Source organism: Brugia malayi (genome assembly GCF_000002995.4).
Source record: "Brugia malayi strain FR3 genome assembly, contig: Bm_v4_Chr4_scaffold_001, whole genome shotgun sequence".
Lineage (NCBI taxonomy): Eukaryota > Metazoa > Nematoda > Chromadorea > Rhabditida > Onchocercidae > Brugia > Brugia malayi.
The window spans coordinates 10,039,876-10,061,712 of NW_025062478.1; the positions used below are offsets into that span (position 1 = coordinate 10,039,876).

Here is a 21,837-nt window from a genome sequence, read left to right on the forward strand (position 1 = left end):
TGATGGTAGCACACATTCATATGTTTTTCATATATCATTCATTTACCATTTAGTTAACTTTTACATGCACTTTAGATAGATCATGATGGTTTCACTTTATTAGACTGAGTTAAGATTAATCGTAGAGGTTGTAGAAATGTGTAATTTAGGTGTAATAGTGCACTCATGTTGTATATGCCTGAGCTTGGCCATATAGTGACATATCATTTCTCAGTGATAATGTTGCAGATTTTTTGATTTCCCTCTGAAAGGAGAGCTATTGTTTCAGTTTCATAGATTGAACATGTGTGAAGTGAAAATTGATTTTCAGTGTTTGACAGATTGAATATATATGAAGTGAATCAAGATCGGAATTTTATTTTCAGGTTCAAATGGGACGTAGGATACGTGTACAGCGTAAAGGACCGGGTGGTATTTTTAAAGCCCATAACAAACACCGGAAGGGAGCAGCTAAGTTACGACCAGTCGATTATGCGGAGCGACATGGTTACATTAAGGGGGTGGTGAAAACCATTATGCATGATCCAGGACGTGGAGCTCCACTTGCACTTGTCGAATTTCGTGATCCTTATCGGTATAAAATTTTGAAGAGTACAATGATTGCCGCCGAGGGGATGCATACTGGACAATTTATTTATTGTGGACGAAAAGGTATCATTTCCTACCTTTTCTTGGGCAAGAATATATAAATATGTTACTGTAGTGAGCGTTACTTGTGCCGACGATCGTTGAGTTTAATAACTCATGGGAAATTGGACTTTATGCATCATATGAAATGTAAAATACTGCTGTTATAGTTGTAACAGGAAATTCGTTTCGTTTCAGCTCAAGTTCAAGTTGGTAACATACTTCCACTTTCCGAATTACCTGAAGGAACTACTGTCTGCAATTTAGAAGAAAAGACTGGTGATCGTGGCCGTCTTGCACGTACCTCAGGTGAGTGAAATGCATCTTTTCTGAAAAGATGTGTATGATCTCAGGAAGACCGGGAAACAAAGACGATTAGATACAGATCCAGATGTGATCCAGAATTGTAGCACTTTGTTTTTAAACCATTTATACAGTTTTATTAGCCTATATACACTTTTGTAGGCAATTATGCCACTGTTGTTGCACACAATCCAGAAACTAAGAAAACTCGTGTTCGTTTGCCTTCTGGCGCAAAGAAAGTCTTGGATTCTTCAAACAGAGCAATGATCGGTATGTTTTAATTTTATGAAATTACTCGTGTATTTTGTCGGAATACTTGTCAGTTGTATTTCGTTCACGCATGTCTGGGCCAAATTTGTGAAAATCTTTGGCATATTAATTTCAATCAGATTTGATTCAGATGTGAAATGTAATGTGAATGTATTGTTTTTGTCCCTTATTTGATACTAAAATTTACTTTTTAATATGTTTAGGTATTGTCGCAGGTGGTGGTAGAACAGACAAACCACTGTTGAAAGCAGGAAATGCATATCACAAATACAAGGCTAAGCGCAACTGTTGGCCAACAGTACGTGGTGTTGCAATGAATCCTGTAGAACATCCTCATGGTGGTGGTAACCACCAACACATTGGTCATCCGTCAACCGTGAAGCGTGGAACAAGTGCTGGACGTAAAGTAGGTCTTATTGCGGCACGCAGAACCGGCAGAATTCGTGGTGGCAAGCCAGAAAAACACGGAAAGGAAGAAACAGTTTAAAACTGAAAATGGCTCACTTTCCTTTTTTTTCATGTCATTATTATTGGTTAACACTCCTTGGAGTGTATTTTATTGTTTTATAAATATCAAAATAAATTTTCTGTTAACACTATTCGTGAGTTCATTATGCATCTTTTAAATATCAGAGCATTACTATGAGAATGGGTGCTTTACGTGAAGTAAAGCATAGTATTATTTTACAGCTTTTAGCAACTTCTCTCAACTTTCCTGTTCATCAGAATATACTCCAATTGATATTGCGATTCATTTTCCAATGTCAGTAAATAATGATATGATTGTATGAATTTTTATTTTATTACATTTTTGAAAGAAACACAGACTAAGTTTCAGCATTCATTTAAGTTTTCTGAAATTTTCATATTACAATGCGTTCACGCATAGCAAAATCTCGATTAATTTTTGAGCTAAAATTCATATAAGTAATTGGTGGTAAAGCAGTTTCATTATACGACCATCGACCATCATCCATTCGATCGATAATTGCCGTACAGCAATAAGGGAATTTTGCGCCATGGTTGATCAATTCTCGAGCAAGGACTGTTCGTGATGGTTCTCGAAATGCACCAATTGCTAAATCTACCGTTGATGCATGTCCAACAATCTATAATTTAAATGGTTCAGAAAAAAGGGATTAATCTCTAGACGATATTATCATATTACTAGTAAATTATAATCTAGCAATTAAGAAATATAATTATCTATTAATTTCCAAAATTTATTTCCTTCATCTAAAAAAAATTTTTTTCCAATTTTGTATTTTCAATTTTAATAATTTCAATAAAATTTACCAAAATTAAAGCACCATCAGTTCGTTCACTCCATTCATTTGTTTTAGCTAATTTTTGTAACAAATTTTGTACACGTTTACTATACATTTCAACTGTTTCATTCATTTGCCAAATCTACAAATTTCAAATTTAATCAACAAACTTACTATTTATTTCATCAACTCAATATTGATAATTTCTCTTATCATTCCCATGATTAACATATATTGATTATTTATTATTATATGTAACAGTAAAAGTTGGATAATTTTGCTTTATTAGCATATTTTTATACATTAATTAGTAATATTTATGATTGTAAAATTATTTTTCAAAAAAGAAAAAACAAATAACAAACAAACTTAAAATTTATGGAAATTTTTATATTAATTTCTTCAAATTATTATCAAAAAATCAATAATCACTTACATTTTCCATTGTTTCAAATGGTACATAATTAATATCAATGTTAAATTTAGCATTGTAAAGTTCTTCAGGTGTTGCAAATTTTGGTTGTCCATTTGGATGAAGATCAGTAAATTCAAAAAGTGTTGGTTCAATGCGAATTTTAATTTCACTTTCTTTTCCCATTCCTTTTAAAACTGATTGTGCTGTTTGTATGCATCGTAATGCTGGTGATGCATAAATGATGTCTGGAAAAAAAAAATTTTTTTTTTTTTTTTTTTTAACAATTTATAAAAGTTTAAAATTAAATTAAATTCCAACTATCAGATTGTTTACAAGAAAGATTAAATTAAATTTCAATTATCAGATTGTTTACAAGAAAGATTAAACTGAATTTAATTTATCAAATTGTATGCAAGAAAGATTACAATTTAGATTGTTTTAAATGCTAATTAATTAATTACCTGAATTTGTTAGTTTGATAATTCATTTAGCAGCTTATTTAATCATTTAAATTTAAATTGATAAAGCTATACATTGTAATATTTATGAGAGAAACAATTTATTTGTTTATAATTTTGAAGTAAATTAAAAATTAAAACTAAGATTAGAAAATTTTTAACATTTCTTTTGACCTTTATCATTAATAACAAACCTGGTGTAGATTTATTAATAAGAAGACCTCTTCCAACCATTTCTGCAAGTACAAAACCCATTTCCGAAATTATCGTATCATCTTCGTAATGCTTGAACGGTCGTTTCAATTCCGGAAGACTGAATGGCTTAAGAGAGAAAAATAATAGCAAACAAATATTTTAACAAATTAATTATTAATAAATCAGGAATGAACAATAAAAACTGCATTATTATTAAGGAAAACTGATTTGACATAGCTAATTTATACCATATTTAAATCAAAGGCCTGATATAATCCGGTTGATGTAGATTTACGGATCCAATCCGGAAATAAATCATCAATTCGTTCACCGTGTCGCATAACTACTAAACGGCATGGCAACATTTGTCTTGCATTACTATTTGCGCTTTAATTAAAAAAAAAAAAAGGAAAACTGATAAATCAATTCAAAAAATTAGTACAATTTAAAAAAAAGGCATTTTTCCGGATATCCAAGTTTGTTTTTTGGTCCGGAAAAAAGCATTTTCATATTTAATAACTTTTCGTATTTTTCTCCCTTCTTCCGGAATATTATATCTTCATTCCTCTTATCATTTTCATTAATTCTAACAATTTCATTTCAATAATATTTAAAAATTAATTACTTTAATAAATATAACTGTTAAAATTAAAAGTTTTGATTTTTCTTTTAAACATAAATTTAAAAAATTTTTGAAAAAATTTTTACCTCTTTTTAATGTTATTATTTGCATCAGATTTTGCACTATTTTGATTTCTCTCTAAATAATTTTCCCTTAGAAATTGATGAGTAATTAAAAAAAAAAAAAAAAAAATAAAATAAGAAGCAAAAAATTTTTTAATGATTTAAAATGAAATTTAACAAATACCTTCACTTATCATTTCAATAAGTAAATTATCAAATAAACCAATCAGAAGGGAATTTTGTATTGACAATAATTTTCATATCAAAGAAATCATTTATAAGAATAAATAAAAATATTATTATAATTACTATTATGCTAAAAGTTCACGTGTACTTAAATTTTTTTACGTGGACTTAAACTTATATTCAAAATTATTTTAATTTTTTCGCCTTTTCTATTCCATATTTTATGCAATAATAATAAAAATAATTGAAAAATAATATCAAATTTTTGCAAAATTTTTATTCAATTTTTTTTTTTCTTTTTGACTAATTAACAAAAAAGGGAAAAAAAGAAATTATTATCAGTGATATTATCAGTGATAAATGGTTTAATTAATAAATCATTGCGTAGAATTTATCAATCTTCAATTATTTTCCATTAAAAAATGCATTTCAGCTTTAAATTCATGCAATGCTAAACCAATCGAATCACAATTATCAATACAACAACAAACAATCCTTTCCTTATCACTATCGCCTGTTGCGCTTAACTCTGATACAATGCCGCATTCTTCATAGAATAATTTTTCGGCGCAAACTAGATCATCATCTAGAATTAAATTAAATTTTTGTAGAAAATGAAAAGAGAAGAATTATTTCATAAAAGTTACACTAAGAAATAGTTTAAACTAAATAGCAATAATAAAATTTTTAATTTAATTTTTTTTAAATTATTATTTGTTTTATTTTCTTCCCATTAAATTTTAAATATAAAAAATCTAATCAAATTTGATAGAGAAATAAAATAAATCACACACAAATGTTAATTCATCAATTATTTGAATTATTTAATTTTTTTAATGAATATTTGCAGAAGTCAAAATTAGGAACAAATGATTAGTTTTGAGAAAATTAAAATTAAAATAAACAATTAGTTTTTATTATATTAATAATTTAAATTGATCAAATAATAATTTAAATTAATCAAATCATTTATTTTGTTTCTCAAAATTTTGCTTCTCATAAAGAAATTATAATTCAAACAAATATTTTTCAATGAAATATTTTTTTTTTTTGTTTTATTTGAAAAAAAAGTAAAATTTATCAAAGACATTTTAATTAAATTTAGCAATTATTTTAAAAATTATACTGCAAAAGATTTTGTTGTAATGAAATATTAATTATAAAAAATGGATGGTTAAAATTAAATTTTTGAAATATTATAATTAAATTATTCTTTTGTAGAAAAAAAAAAGAATTTAAATAATAATTTAATATTTACTTTCTTCCTCATCAAATTTCGGTATTTTTTTTACGCATGCGCTTGTTATTTTAGCTTCCTTTTTTTCACCTAAAAATTGCAGATTTCCAAAAATCTGATAAAACTTTAAACTTTAAATTTAATTAATTAATAAAAGGAAATAACATAAATGCTATAATAAACAATATTTGTTACTTATTTATTTTTTTTTTTTTCATAAAAGAATATTTGCTAATTTGTAAATTTTAAGACATCAAAAATGGTAAATATTATTTTAATTAAATTAATCATTAGCAAAAATTAATAGGAATGTTCTCTTAATAGATTTTTTAAAATATTTGAGAAAAAATTCATCAAAGTTTGAAGCTTTTTTTTTTCCAATAATATTTTATCAAAGTTTTTTCTGATAAAATTTGATAACTAACAATTAACAATGATAGTACTAAAAATGCTTTCACTATGACAATATGCGTGTTCGTTTGACGTTGAATACGTTAGTAATTCATTTGGAAACATTCTTCTAGTCTTTGAAAATAAATAAAAAATATTATTAACGAATAAAAATGATTAATTATTGTTGTTAGTTCTAAATCACGTATAAACGTGCGTCATTTAGAGTTAATAACGCACATATTTCAAATATACAAATTAATTAAATAAATAAAAATATATAGAAAAACACGTATAAATATACAAAAATTGAAGTGTACGCGTGGTTTAGAGTACTTATACGTGATTTCTACAAATGTATATTTTTACGTGAATACTACAAATGCATATTTATACGTAAACACTACGAGTGCATGCATATTTGTACGTAAACACTACGAGTGCATGCATATTTGTACGTGAATACTACGAGTGCATGCATATTTGTACGTGAATACTACGAGTGCATGCATATTTGTACGTGAATACTACGAGTGCATGCATATTTGTACGTGAATACTACGAGTGCATGCATATTTGTACGTGAATACTACGAGTGCATGCATATTTGTACGTGAATACTACGAGTGCATGCATATTTGTACGTAAACACTACGAGTGCATGCATATTTGTACGTAAACACTACGAGTGCATGCATATTTGTACGTGAATACTACGAGTGCATGCATATTTGTACGTGAATACTACGAGTGCATGCATATTTGTACGTGAATACTACGAGTGCATGCATATTTGTACGTGAATACTACGAGTGCATGCATATTTGTACGTGAATACTACGAGTGCATGCATATTTGTACGTGAATACTACGAGTGCATGCATATTTGTACGTGAATACTACGAGTGCATGCATATTTTGTACGTGAATACTACGAGTGCATGCATATTTGTACGTGAATACTACGAGTGCATGCATATTTGTACGTGAATACTACGAGTGCATGCATATTTGTACGTGAATACTACGAGTGCATGCATATTTGTACGTGAATACTACGAGTGCATGCATATTTGTACGTGAATACTACGAGTGCATGCATATTTGTACGTGAATACTACGAGTGCATGCATATTTGTACGTGAATACTACGAGTGCATGCATATTTGTACGTGAATACTACGAGTGCATGCATATTTGTACGTGAATACTACGAGTGCATGCATATTTGTACGTGAATACTACGAGTGCATGCATATTTGTACGTGAATACTACGAGTGCATGCATATTTGTACGTGAATACTACGAGTGCATGCATATTTGTACGTGAATACTACGAGTGCATGCATATTTGTACGTGAATACTACGAGTGCATGCATATTTGTACGTGAATACTACGAGTGCATGCATATTTGTACGTGAATACTACGAGTGCATGCATATTTGTACGTGAATACTACGAGTGCATGCATATTTGTACGTGAATACTACGAGTGCATGCATATTTGTACGTGAATACTACGAGTGCATGCATATTTGTACGTGAATACTACGAGTGCATGCATATTTGTACGTAAACACTACGAGTGCATGCATATTTGTACGTGAATACTACGAGTGCATGCATATTTGTACGTGAATACTACTACGAGTGCATGCATATTTGTACGTGAATGCATGCATATTTGTACGTAAACACTACGAGTGCATGCATATTTGTACGTAAATACTACGAGTGCATGCATATTTGTACGTACGTGAATACTACGAGTGCATGCATATTTGTACGTGAATACTACGAGTGCATGCATATTTGTACGTGAATACTACGAGTGCATGCATATTTGTACGTGAATACTACGAGTGCATGCGTATTTGTACGTGAATACTACGAGTGCATGCATATTTGTACGTGAATACTACGAGTGCATGCATATTTGTACGTAAACACTACGAGTGCATGCATATTTGTACGTAAATACTACGAGTGCATGCATATTTGTACGTAAATACTACGAGTGCATGCATATTTGTACGTGAATACTACGAGTGCATGCGTATTTGTACGTGAATACTACGAGTGCATGCGTATTTGTACGTGAATACTACGAGTGCATGCATATTTGTACGTAAATACTAGAGTGCATGCATATTTGTACGTGAATACTACGAGTGCATGCATATTTGTACGTGAATGCCACGAACAGTTTAAAAGTGCCGAGAAATAATTAATTGTTAATAGTAATGAAAATTTTAATTAATGATAATATTATCAGAAATAATTCAATACTAATATATAAAATCATTAAAAATTTTTTTTTAATTTCTGTAATATTTCTAATTGATAGAATCATTTATTATAATAAATATTTATTAAAATAATTTATTATAAATTTGAAAAAAAAAAGCATTAAAAAATTTACTTTTGATAAATTAATTTGATGAATGGCAAATTGTAAAGCTTTGCCTTTTTCATAAGAATTTAAATTGCATGGCTTACGATTGTTATATTCATTACGACAAATACACATTATCATTTCATTTTCTATCAAATTCATACATAATTGTGTACTCTCACCTGATCTACAAATTTTAATTTAATTTTAATTTAATTAAATAATCAAAAATTGAAATGAAATACAATTCATATAGCGATTTATTCATTTATTAAGTGAAATCAATTCAAGAAATGATTAATTATGTCTTACTTCAATTTGATTTTATATAATTTCATTTTATTTATAATTAGCAAAATAAACTTTCCAAACTATATTTTAGTAAAATATTTAAAATAATTATAGATTATTAATTTAATTTGATTTTATATGATTTAGTTTTATTTATAACCAGCAAAGCAAATTTTTTCAAACTACATTTTAGTTCTAATTTATTCAAAAAAAAAAACAAAAAATAAAAATTTGAAATGAAATGAGTTTGAAGTTATTATAATAATTCATTTATTAATTAATTGAATTCAGTTCTAAAAAAGAAATTAATTAAGATTATTACTTCAAATTAAGTTTTATTTATAATTAACAAAATAAACTTTCGAAATTATTTATCTCATACAATTGCTGCTAATTAAAGTTTTAACATTTTTGAAAAAAATAAAAATAAATTTTTGAATATATAGTATGTAATTCAATGAGAATTGAATTGTCAATGAATGATTAAGTGATTATGATAAAAGGAAAAAGCAATTGAAATTATCAAATTGCCAATATATTTAAATAATTGAAATTATTTTTTTCTTTTTTTTTAAAAAAAGAAAAGAAGGAAATTTATGATAGACGAAAATTTAAACTTACAATGCATACATTGTAAATGGAATCATTGCTAATTTAAATTTTGCTTGATTAATAAACGTTCGACGAACAGCATTTCCACTAAATTCGTAATATAAATCTAAAAAAAATATTTGAAAATATTTTTCATTGTTTATTTAAAAAAAAAAAAATTGATTTAAATTTAAGAAAAATTCAAAATCAATGTGAAAGATTATATTGCGATTAATAATATATTAATTCTAAATTACGATTAATAATATATTAATTCAAAATTACATTATTGGCAATTTTAAAATGCAAAACTCAATTTTTTAATTGTAAAACAGTTTGAGACAACCTTTTATCATTGAAATTTATGTTAGTAAACAATGAATATTCTTATCATTTTCTTTTATCATCTTTATCACTGCTATTATCAACATTATCATATATTTTTGTTTTGTTTGTAAATTTCAAATGATAAAGGATATTATATTTTAGTATTGGTTTATTGATTAAATTTAAATTTTCATAAAATATTAAATGTTTTTTCGTTGAGAAATTATAAAAACAAAAATTTCAAATAGTTTGAAAAGACAAAAATAATTTGTTTAGAAATTATATTTATCAATGCAAATTGAAAAATTTAGAAAAATAAACAAAAAAACAAACTATTGCCAATTGCTTTAAAATCCAATATTGTCGCACAATATGGTGACAAATCGTTTACTTTAATTTTTATTCTATGATTGAATAGCAATGATTGTTTACCTTTATATTTTGCACAATAATATTTTCTATTCTGAAATAAAATTTTTGCAACCAATTCATAAGGAATTATTGAAATTTCGAAAATTGATAAATAATTAGTTAATTTATTCAAATGCAAAAATTTTAGTATTTATAAAATGTTGAAATATTGCATAGGTAAATTGTTTAAATATATTTTTTAAATAGTTTGCAATTTTTTTTTAATATTTATAAAGTGTTTCAATATTTATATAATGTATTAATACTTATAAAATATTGCATATATAAGTAGTTTAAATATTTTTTAAAATAGTTTATAATTTTTTTTTAATATTTATAAAATACTGGAATATTTCACAGGTAAGTAGCTTAAGTATACTTTTTAAATAGTTTATAATTTCTTTTTATTACTTATAAAATATTGAAATATTACATTTATTTATTACCAAATTTAATTTCTTTTGTTCAAATTCAAATTTTTTTCCTTTTTTTTTTTCTTTTTGAAATAACTGAAAAGAAAATAAAAGAATTAAGCGCTTTTTTTATTTTTTAAATTTAAAGGAAAAAAAAGAAGAAATATTTTACGGAATTTTGAGCTTTTTCAGCAATATTTTCCATTAAAATACTATCACAAGGTATTTCACCGGGCGCTGTTTGACATCGACATGCAAATAATCTCAGTGGCATATATGTTGTCTCCAAATATTTCAATAATTTTGTTGATTTATAACAATAACGAGTTTGAAGATAATCATATTTCAACTGTAAACAAAAAAACATAAAAGCGCAAATTTACTTACTCACATAAATCATTTAAAGTTATTGTTTTGAATTTGTGATAGACGAAGATAAATATTATAAATAATGAAGTTAGTTATATGTCACTGATAATCACTGATAAATTTTTGCTTGTTTAATTTTATGTAACTGATAAGAATAAGTGTTAAAAGTTACATCAACATCAAGGTAATCACATTCATTTGGTTCTAATAATGCATATGAAAAATCAATTGGTTGAATTGCAGAACCTAAAACGAAAACAAAATAGAAATGATAAATGATTCTCTAAGGTTAATTGTTAATGTCACACCAATCAATAGTTGTTAATTGTTAATGATCAATTAAAGTAATAAGTGAATAAATGTTAAATTTAAGTATTGGACTAATAATGGGGTAAAACTATAAGTGAACAAATTCAATAATGCTAAATGTTATAATAAAATACCAAGCTAATAAGCCAGTAAAGCAATAAGTGAATTTAGCAATACTAGATGTTATATAAAAAATGCCAAGTTAATAAGTCAGTAAAACAACGGGTGAATAAATTTAGCAATACTAAATGTTAAAACAAAGTGTCAAGCCTATAAGTCAGTAAAACAATAAGTGAAAAAATCGAGCAATACTAAATGTTATAAAAAAAATGCCAAGTTAATAAGTCGGTAAAACAATAGGCAAATAAATTTAACAATACTAAATGTTAAAATAAAATGCCAAGCTGATAAGTCAATAAAACAATAAGTGAATAAATTTAGCAATACTAAATGTTAAAACAAAATGTCAAGCCTATAAGTCAGTAAAACAATAAGTGAATAAATTTAGCAATACTAAATGTTAAAACAAAATGTCAAGCCTATAAGTCAGTAAAACAATAAGTGAATAAATTTAGCAATACTAAATGTTAAAACAAAATGTCAAGCCTATAAGTCAGTAAAACAATAAGTAAATAATTTTAGCAATACTAAATGTTAAAACAAAATGTCAAGCCTATAAGTCAGTAAAACAATAAGTGAATAAATTTAGCAATACTAAATGTTAAAACAAAATGTCAAGCCTATAAGTCAGTAAAACAATAAGTGAATAAATTTAGCAATACTAAATGTTAAAACAAAATGTCAAGCCTATAAGTCAGTAAAACAATAAGTGAATAAATTTAGCAATACTAAATGTTAAAACAAAATGTCAAGCCTATAAGTCAGTAAAACAATAAGTGAATAAATTTAGCAATACTAAATGTTGTAAAAAAAATGCCAAGTTAATAAGTCGGTAAAACAATAGGCAAATAAATTTAACAATACTAAATGTTAAAATAAAATGCCAAGCTGATAAGTCAATAAAACAATAAGTGAATAAATTTAACAATACTAAATGTTAAAACAAAATGCCAAGCTGATAAGTCAATTAAAAAAAACTTTTTTTCTTATAAAATTTAACAATGCTAAATGTTTTTTTTTTATAAATTTAGCAATGCTATGCTAAATGTTAGTGTAAAATACCGGGCAAAAAGAAAATAACAGAATTTTTTCTTTTAAAATTATAATTCATATCGTAGAGAGCATTTCCGGAAATGAAATGTAATAAGCATGAATGGTTAGCATCCGGTTCAGTGGGATAAAAATAATCATGTAGAAAGTATTGATATTCATTATTAAATTTGCATAAATTAGGAATTGATTTTGTTGCTGTACGTTTTATAATATCAACCTGAAAGAAGAACAAAAACGGAAAAAAAAAAACTTTAAAAAAAGTGAGGAAAATAAAATTATTTTTAAATTATCAATTTTATCAAAAATCAAAATGTTATATCATTGGATATTCACTTTAAAAAAATTGAAATTAAATTAAAGTAAATAAATTTTTTTCTGCTTTTATTTCAAATTAAAGATATTATTTTTTTTTTTTTTTTTTTGAGTTAGAAATCCATATAAATATTATTTTAAATTTTACAAATTAAGAAAAAAAAATGTGCAAATTTTGATTTTAATTTTTATCTTTTACTGCTTGCAAAATTAGAATGATTTGATTAAAAAAAAATTTAAAGATAATAAAATTAGTAAAAATTTAAACAAACATTATAGTTACAAAATGATCGATCATTACAACAACACATAATATGATAATGCGCAAATGTCCTGCTAGTAGTGAATGGACATTGCGCATCGAGCGCTAAAATTATTGACTAATTTAATTTTGAATGAAAAATTTTTCAAAATTTTCACAAAACAAAAAGCTATCAATTCAAAAAGAAAGCAAACAAACTGATCATTTCAATTACAAAGAGAAAATGGAAAAAAAAAAAAACATTGAAAAATTCAAATATTTTGAAAAATTTAGTCTATAATAATAATTTTTAAAATAATAATTTGTTGTTGTTTTTTTTTTTTTATTTTTAAATATTAAATAAGCGTAAAGTGGTTAAATTATGCAGTAAGATCATTTAATAATTTCAGAATTATTTTCAAAAAAAAAAACGGAGAATTAATTATTTAAATTCAAATAATTCGAAAGATTCAAAATTATTCAAAAATTTAAAATAATTCGAAAGTAATAACAAACGTAAAAGTTGTGCACAATGAAATCGTAAAATGTCACTTGCTCGACTATCCCAATTACTTAAATTAATACATTGAAATGAATTTGTAATGATATTTACACGTTGTTCAATTAATTTCTTATAATAATTAATTTGTTCCATTTTATTTAAAATCGATAAATTCGGCTAAAAATTAAGCAAAAAAAAAATTGATAAAAATAAAAAATTGAATTAATTTCGAGAAGAAAAAGCAAATTATTAATTGCAAAAAAATTAAGCAAAATGAAATTATCTAATAATTTCAGTGAATTTAAATTTGAATTACTAAATATGTTTATATAAATATAATTTTTCTTTTTCTTTGTGTAACAACAATTTTAATCAGATAAAAAATTATTTTCAATTAATTTAAAATGAATATAAATAAGTGAATGTAGATAAAATATAGGTAAAATAAATAATTGAATAAATGAAATATTTCTATTTTTAATGTTTTAGTTCTTTTCCATTTCATTTTTTTTATTGTTTAAATATTAAAATTAATTAATTAATTAATTAATTAATCCACTTGATAACTTAAAAAAAAGTGAAAAGAAATTGATAGTTTTTAGAAATAATATCATTGCAAATTATACCAAAGTTGTTTGTTGTTTTTCTGATAATTCATTGATATCCGAAATAGTTATCTGTTCAGTAGCTTTTGCTACTTCCTGATATGATAAGATCAGTTGTTTTGTTATAAAATAACTGTTGAAATATACATTTATTTCTTTATTACCATTAAATTTTAGATGAAGTTCACAAAACTGCAAATAAATTACATTATATTATCAAATAATAATATTAGTCACATAAATAAATATATAAATAAAATAAATATAAATAAACAAATATAGAATTAAAATAAATAAATCAATAAATATGAAATTAAAATTTGAAAAAAAAGTAACAAATTTCTTTGCAAAAAAACAAATTTAAAATGAATTTAATTAAATTTTAATTAAAACAATTCAGTAAAAATTATTTGTAATAAATTTTAGATGAATTTTAACAAAATTTTAGTAAACAATATTTTTGTTGTTAGCTTTCTTTTTTTATTGGTTTCTATATTTTGAAATTTTGAATTAGTGAAAAATTTGAATTATTTTATTTGTTGTTTTTTTTTTTTTTTCAAAAACATTAACAAGAAATGATAGAACAATAAACAATAAGCAATGTGTTTTTTTTTCTGCTTTTTTCATTCCTAAAATATTTAATCAAATTACAGTTTTTTGCATTTCATTCATTAGATCGTCCACATTGCCTTTAAATTCTATTCCATCACTGCCATGATTGACCTTTGAACTATGACTCATACTACTGCCATCAATGACGCACGTCATTTTATTCCTGTACAATTCATCAACAGTCGGACCAGTTCTTATTGCATTTCTTATTCGTTCTGCAATGTAATATTTCATTAATAAACGTTGAAAAGAGCAAAACATTTAAATAAAGCGTATTACACGTGTATTACGTGATGATTACGTCAAATTATAGAAATTTCATAGTAAAATTTTTGCAATAAACCTTCTCCTAAACCCTTTTTAATCACTTATACTAATGTAATTAACTGCAAAGCATCGATTCAATTAAAACATACTACACGTGTATTACGTGATAATTACGTCAAATTATAAATATTTAATAGTAAAATTTTTGCAGTACACTTCCTTCTAGACCTCTTTCTAATCATTTATACTAAAAAACCTCTTTTAATTGCTTATATTAATGTAATTAATTACAAAACATCAATTCAATCGAAACATATTGTACGTGTATCACGTGATAATTACGTCAAATTATGAATATTTGATAGTAAAATTTTCAGAATACACTTTCTTTTAAATCTCTTTGCAATCATTTATACTAACGTAATTAATTGCAAAGTATTAATTTGAAAACAATTTAATAACCTTGACAACGTGGAATTTTATCACCGTAGCAACAACATTCATAACCGTAATGTTTCGTTAATAACACGTATACAACGCATACACTGTAAGACTGAAACGTAAAATACGTGAATATTACATATGCAAAATTCTTTCAAATACTTTTTAAAACTAACTGTTGTTGCATATGTATTTAGACAATGATTCTTGTTGTATTTGTTAGCTATAGCTGACGTATACCGTCCCATATACGTAACGTCTTTTTGACGTGGTGGTGCAAGAGCACGTAGCAATAAACCTTCCCAATTTAATCTATCAAATGCACCCACAAAACCAACACGATTTCCAAGTAATACAGGAATCTGAAATAGTAAATCTAAATGAGTAAAAAAAAAATGAAATCATTAATTCTATAACCAAATTTTTAAATTAAAATTTCAATTTTTAAATTTATTCTTTAAATTTGCAACATTGTATTTGTGTCAAATCATTGTCATTTATCTTTTGAATTATTGTTTGATTAAATTTTATAAATTTTAAAGAAAAACAAAACAAAGTTTTTTAGTAAAATATCATTAAATCAGTTAAACTTTTTATGATAAAAATTATAAAATTAACATCTTCCATTAATCATTCAAACATTCTATTTAATATTTTTACATATTTCAATAATTAATCTTAATAATATTGTTTCTCAACTTTCATTCATTTAAATTAATTAAAATAATAATGTAAACATTTCTAAAAGAAAGTGGAATAAATACAGAAAAAAAAAAAGTAATATTAAATTAAAACGTGTTAACACGTAAAAAATGATACGTACGAGATGATACGTTGATGATTCACATGCCGGAATTATACCAAAATTTTGTTTTGTCGCTAAATATTGCGTATCAATAAATGAATTTAATTTTTTTCGAAATAATAATATATCATTTCGTTGAAGTGCAAATTTTGATAAAATTACAATTTGAATTTTTAATTTAATAATCCAATTAATAGCATTTAGCATTTGACATAATTTACAACATCCCATAAACATATCTTTGTATGTATTATTTTTTGTCTAAAATATGTTTTTTTTTTTTTTCTTTTTTTCATTTTCAATTTTTTTATAAACAATATTAATAATTTGAAATATAAAATTTAAAAAAAAAAAAAAAAATTTAGCTATGGACATAGACATATTAGTTATTGCTAAAAGTTTATATAACATTTACACTTACATCTATATTTTTTATAAAATGATATTAAATTTAAAAATAAAAAACGATTTAATTAGTTCTTGCTAAAAGTTTATTCAATAAAATGTAATGTTAAAAAAAAAAAAAAATTAAAAAAAAATTTAATTATTAGAATTTTAATTAATAATAAAAAGTGAAAAAAAAAAAGAGAAATCAATTATTATTATTATAAAAGTTATAATTTTTTATAAAATTAATTTATTATAGTAATTTTTTTCGTTTTTTTTTTTCGGTAAAATATCAATAATTTATTGCATTAAATAAAAATTATATAAAAAAATTCTATGTAATAAAAAGAAATACAATAAAAATTATATATAAACTAATAAAAATTAATCTTTTTTTAAAAAATTATTTAATTTAATTTAATTAAAAGCTTACCTTAACCCATGCACCATAGTAATATGTTATATTTGTTGTATTACTTTCAATTTTATCACATAATGGCTTTGCTGCTCGTTCAAATTCATTCATTGTTATATCGCTATCAATGATTAATTGATTGTAATTAAAGTATAACTTTTCATCAAAAGTAAATCCATCATTGCTCAGTTTGTAATTAATTCCATATATGCAAAAATTTGACTTAGGACTGAAATTTTTTGTTGGTAATTAATTATTGTTTTAAATTTCAAAAAAATTTTTTTTCGTTGTTTTTCTTATTTAATCAAATTAATTACATTTTAAATTTTTAAATTATCTATCTGCTACTTTTTTTTTTAAAAATTAAATTTAATCATTTTAAGTTGAATGTTATAAATTTGTAAATTAATCATTATGTGTTTTACTTGACTATCATCATTCCTAGTAATTACAATGATTTCCATTTCTCTCTCTCTCTCTCTCTTTGTCTCTCTTCCCCTCTCTCTCTCAACCCCTTCTCCCTCTAATTATGAATTGTATAAAATTCATTTTGTTGTGTCACATTGCTAATAGAATACTGGAAAAACATGAATTATTCTCGATTAAATTATATAAAACTAGGTGCATAAAAAGTTAAACGTGAAACTCTTAATGGTTAAAGTCATATTTTGCGTAAAACACGTCATGCCACGTGTTTTTTTTAAAGATTTTCTACGTATAATAGTAATTTCATACGTATAATAATTGTTTTCTTCCGGATTAAAACATTTTATCGTTTGTTCAGCTTTTGCTATCTTCCATAACTATAAATTAGTAAAATGCAATAATTATTTTTTTTGTAATATTTCAAAAAATTAAAAAGAAAAAAGAAAAGAAAAAAAAAACAATAAAATAAATAAAAATTACTGATAACAAATTAAATCATTCTGTTATCACATTTAACAATCAATCATTAAAACATATTCAATAGCTTTTTCAATTTTAATTTCAATTATTTTTGCTACATTTAATAAATTAAAAAAGTGTTAAAAATTTAATTCAATTAATTCAAATATAACTCATAAAAAGAAAAGAATTTAATAAATTTCACTGTGTTAAAAATATAAAATAGTAATAAATACAAAGATGAAAAAATAATAATTAATAGCAATTAATCAAATTTTTCTTTTTTAATTAATGAATTAATCGAAATGAAGAAACGACAGCAGTAAACATATAAATAATGATAATAATAACAATAAACAAATTAATAATAGTGGTAGTATAGTGATAATATTAATAACAAGAATATAATAAATGAATAATTAAAAAAACAAAAATAATTAAACACTGATAAATAGTGATGAATAATGATAGAAAATTATGTAAAACGAGTGGTAACGAATAATTTGATTAGCAATAATAACAATAATGATAATAGTATAACAACAATAATAATAATGATAATGATAATAATAATAATAATAAAATAACAGAAAACAAAAATAATTAAATACTGATAAAAATAATATCAGAAATGATTAATGATAAGAAATTATACACTAGGAGTGATAACGAATAATTTCATTAGCAATAATAAATGCATAATATAATTAATAATGATTAATTAGCTGAGAGTGTCGCCTTGTGTGACCGACCACTCCGAGCAATGAGTATTAATTGAACTGACGAAATGATAGCATTTTAGGTAAAAATTTATCTAAAAAAACTTATAAATTTCTCGAAAAGAAAATAAAAGATCAAAAATTAAATTTTTAAACAAAATTCTCAAAGAAAAGTTCTTAAAACAAAAATTCTTAAAATTAAATATATTCTTAAATACAATTTTTCTTTAATTTATATATATATATATAAAAAATTTAAATATATAAAATTTAAACCTCCCTCTCTCTCCCCCTCTCTCTCTCTTTCTCTTTCTATATGTTATTCAGCTATTTCATTTCAGTTTGAAATAAATTTAAACTTGAAAAGTTGAATTTGAATTCTGAAAATTTGAATTTAATTTATTTGGCAATATCATAACAAATCAAATTTTAATATTAATATTAATAACAATCATAGCATTTGCATTCATTGAAATATTATAAATGTTTTTTTTTGATATAATTTGAAAAACTTAGTTAATTAAGTTAATTTAATTACTCCGCCAGAAAAGAAAGATCAACTTCGAAACAAAAAGATCGATTCATTTATTATCATTATCATATTATTATTATTATTATCATGTTATCATTATCATCGTGATATTATTGTCATTGCCATGTTATCATTATCATCGTGATATTATTGTCATTGTCATGTTATCATTATCATCATGATATTGTCATTATCATGTTATCATTATCATCGTGATATTATTGTCATTGTCATGCTATCATTATCATCGTGATATTATTGTCATTGCCATGTTATCATTATCATCATGATATTGTCATTGTCATGTTATCATTATCATCATGATATTGTCATTGTCATGTTATCATTATCATCATGATATTGTCATTGCCATGTTATCATTATCATCATGATATTGTCATTGCCATGTTATCATTATCATCATGATATTGTCATTGCATGTTATCATTATCATCATGATATTGTCATTGTCATGTTATCATTATCATCATGATATTGTCATTGTCATGTTATCATGACAATATCATGTTATCATTATCATCATGATATTGTCATTGCCATGTTATCATTATCATCATGATATTGTCATTGCCATGTTATCATTATCATCATGATATTGTCATTGTCATGTTATCATTATCATCATGATATTGTCATTGTCATGTTATCATTATCATCATGATATTGTCATTGCCATGTTATCATTATCATCATGATATTGTCATTGTCATGTTATCATTATCATCATGATATTGTCATTGTCATGTTATCATTATCATCATGATATTGTCATTGTCATGTTATCATTATCATCATGATATTGTCATTGCCATGTTATCATTATCATCATGATATTGTCATTGCCATGTTATCATTATCATCATGATATTGTCATTGCCATGTTATCATTATCATCGTGATATTATTGTCATTGCCATGTTATCATTATCATCATGATTATTGTCATTGCCATGTTATCATTATCATCATGATATTGTCATTGCCATGTTATCATTATCATCATGATATTGTCATTGTCATGTTATCATTATCATCGTGACATTGCCATGTTATCATTATCATCATGATATTGTCATTATCATGTTATCATTATCATCGTGATATTATTGTCATTGCCATGTTATCATTATCATCATGATATTGTCATTGCCATGTTATCATTATCATCGTGATATTATTGTCATTGCCATGTTATCATTATCATCATGATATTTGTCATTGCCATGTTATCATTATCATCATGATATTGTCATTGCCATGTTATCATTATCATCATGATATTGTCATTGTCATGTTATCATTATCATCGTGACATTGCCATGTTATCATTATCATCATGATATTGTCATTATCATGTTATCATTATCATCGTGATATTATTGTCATTGCCATGTTATCATTATCATCATGATATTGTCATTGCCATGTTATCATTATCATCATGATATTGTCATTGCCATGTTATCATTATCATCGTGATATTATTGTCATTGCCATGTTATCATTATCATCATGATATTGTCATTGCCATGTTATCATTATCATCGTGATATTATTGTCATTGCCATGTTATCATTATCATCATGATATTGTCATTGCCATGTTATCATTATCATCATGATATTGTCATTGCCATGTTATCATTATCATCATGATATTGTCATTGTCATGTTATCATTATCATCGTGATATTATTGTCATTGCCATGTTATCATTATCATCATGATATTGTCATTATCATGTTATCATTATCATCGTGATATTATTGTCATTGCCATGTTATCATTATCATCATGATATTGTCATTGCCATGTTATCATTATCATCATGATATTGTCATTGCCATGTTATCATTATCATCATGATATTGTCATTGCCATGTTATCATTATCATCATGATATTGTCATTGCCATGTTATCATTATCATCGTGATATTATTGTCATTGCCATGTTATCATTATCATCATGATATTGTCATTATCATGTTATCATTATCATCGTGATATTATTGTCATTGCCATGTTATCATTATCATCATGATATTGTCATTGCCATGTTATCATTATCATCATGATATTGTCATTGCCATGTTATCATTATCATCGTGATATTATTGTCATTGCCATGTTATCATTATCATCATGATATTGTCATTGCCATGTTATCATTATCATCATGATATTGTCATTGTCATGTTATCATTATCAAAATCAGCAACTATAGGACAAAATAAAATTTTATCAAAAAAAAAAAAGAAAAAGATATCAACGACAAAACGACACAAATATAAAATGTAATTAATATTGAGCAAATTAATGCAATTAAATGAAATTTAATTTCTTGAATTTTAATTTAATAACATTACAAGTTTTTGTGTGATTCATAATTTATTTGTTTGCATAATTTAATTCACAAATTAGAATTGATAAATTCATAATTTAGTTTTTCAATTTTTTTTTTTTTTTTCACAAAATCAGGCAGTTAATCAGCTAGTGATAGTATAATCTGATAACTTATATCAATGATTATATACACACACATATAATATATATATAATTAATTAATTATTTATCAATAAATGAAAAAGATTGAATGCATTAAATAAAAATTTTTCATTTTCTTTTTTGCTTTTTTTTTTCAAAAAATTTCACAAAAATTTATGTTCACAAAATCAATTCATTAATTATATAACTTTGAACTGATTTATTTGAAAAAAAAAATGAAAATTATTAAATCTTTTCACATAATTTTTGAAGTAATTAAATTTTCTTTTCAAT

General features: G+C 24.2%; 5 protein-coding genes across 6 annotated transcripts; 1 reads left to right on the forward strand and 4 right to left on the reverse strand.

Moving 5' to 3' along the window:
* Window positions 1-371: 371 nt before the first annotated feature.
* Window positions 372-1,687, forward strand: Bma-rpl-2 (60S ribosomal protein L8, putative; the record flags this gene model as incomplete). 2 transcript variants are annotated; one of them, XM_001893251.2, is made up of 4 exons in its annotated part: window positions 372-651; window positions 826-936; window positions 1,093-1,200; window positions 1,404-1,687. In XM_001893251.2, 4 exons carry the CDS (start codon window positions 372-374, stop codon window positions 1,685-1,687), a joined length of 783 nt encoding a protein of 260 aa, XP_001893286.1. The 2 variants fall into 2 exon arrangements, with proteins under 2 accessions (XP_001893286.1, XP_042938237.1); XM_043082303.1 differs by having other exon boundaries at window positions 597-651.
* A 376-nt stretch (window positions 1,688-2,063) lies between these two features.
* Window positions 2,064-4,417, reverse strand: Bm3219 (UBASH3A protein homolog, putative; the record flags this gene model as incomplete). Its single annotated transcript, XM_043082304.1, has 7 exons — window positions 2,064-2,309; window positions 2,497-2,610; window positions 2,905-3,128; window positions 3,536-3,662; window positions 3,785-3,923; window positions 4,245-4,296; window positions 4,405-4,417. The coding sequence occupies 7 exons, from the start codon at window positions 4,415-4,417 to the stop codon at window positions 2,064-2,066; spliced, it is 915 nt and encodes a 304-aa protein (XP_042938238.1).
* Window positions 4,418-4,807: 390 nt separating this feature from the next.
* On the reverse strand, window positions 4,808-8,593 carry Bm1147 (Uncharacterized protein; the record flags this gene model as incomplete). The annotated part of the gene is made up of 4 exons (XM_043082305.1): window positions 4,808-4,992; window positions 5,665-5,733; window positions 6,069-6,168; window positions 8,459-8,593. The coding sequence occupies 4 exons, from the start codon at window positions 8,591-8,593 to the stop codon at window positions 4,808-4,810; spliced, it is 489 nt and encodes a 162-aa protein (XP_042938239.1).
* A 2,013-nt stretch (window positions 8,594-10,606) lies between these two features.
* On the reverse strand, window positions 10,607-13,523 carry Bm842 (Uncharacterized protein; the record flags this gene model as incomplete). Its single annotated transcript, XM_043082306.1, has 5 exons — window positions 10,607-10,813; window positions 11,006-11,079; window positions 12,325-12,532; window positions 12,900-12,994; window positions 13,385-13,523. The coding sequence occupies 5 exons, from the start codon at window positions 13,521-13,523 to the stop codon at window positions 10,607-10,609; spliced, it is 723 nt and encodes a 240-aa protein (XP_042938240.1).
* Window positions 13,524-13,990: 467 nt separating this feature from the next.
* Window positions 13,991-17,013, reverse strand: Bm1552 (Uncharacterized protein; the record flags this gene model as incomplete). Its single annotated transcript, XM_043082307.1, has 6 exons — window positions 13,991-14,167; window positions 14,627-14,802; window positions 15,317-15,407; window positions 15,472-15,657; window positions 16,119-16,361; window positions 16,921-17,013. 6 exons carry the CDS (start codon window positions 17,011-17,013, stop codon window positions 13,991-13,993), a joined length of 966 nt encoding a protein of 321 aa, XP_042938241.1.
* Window positions 17,014-21,837: the final 4,824 nt, after the last annotated feature.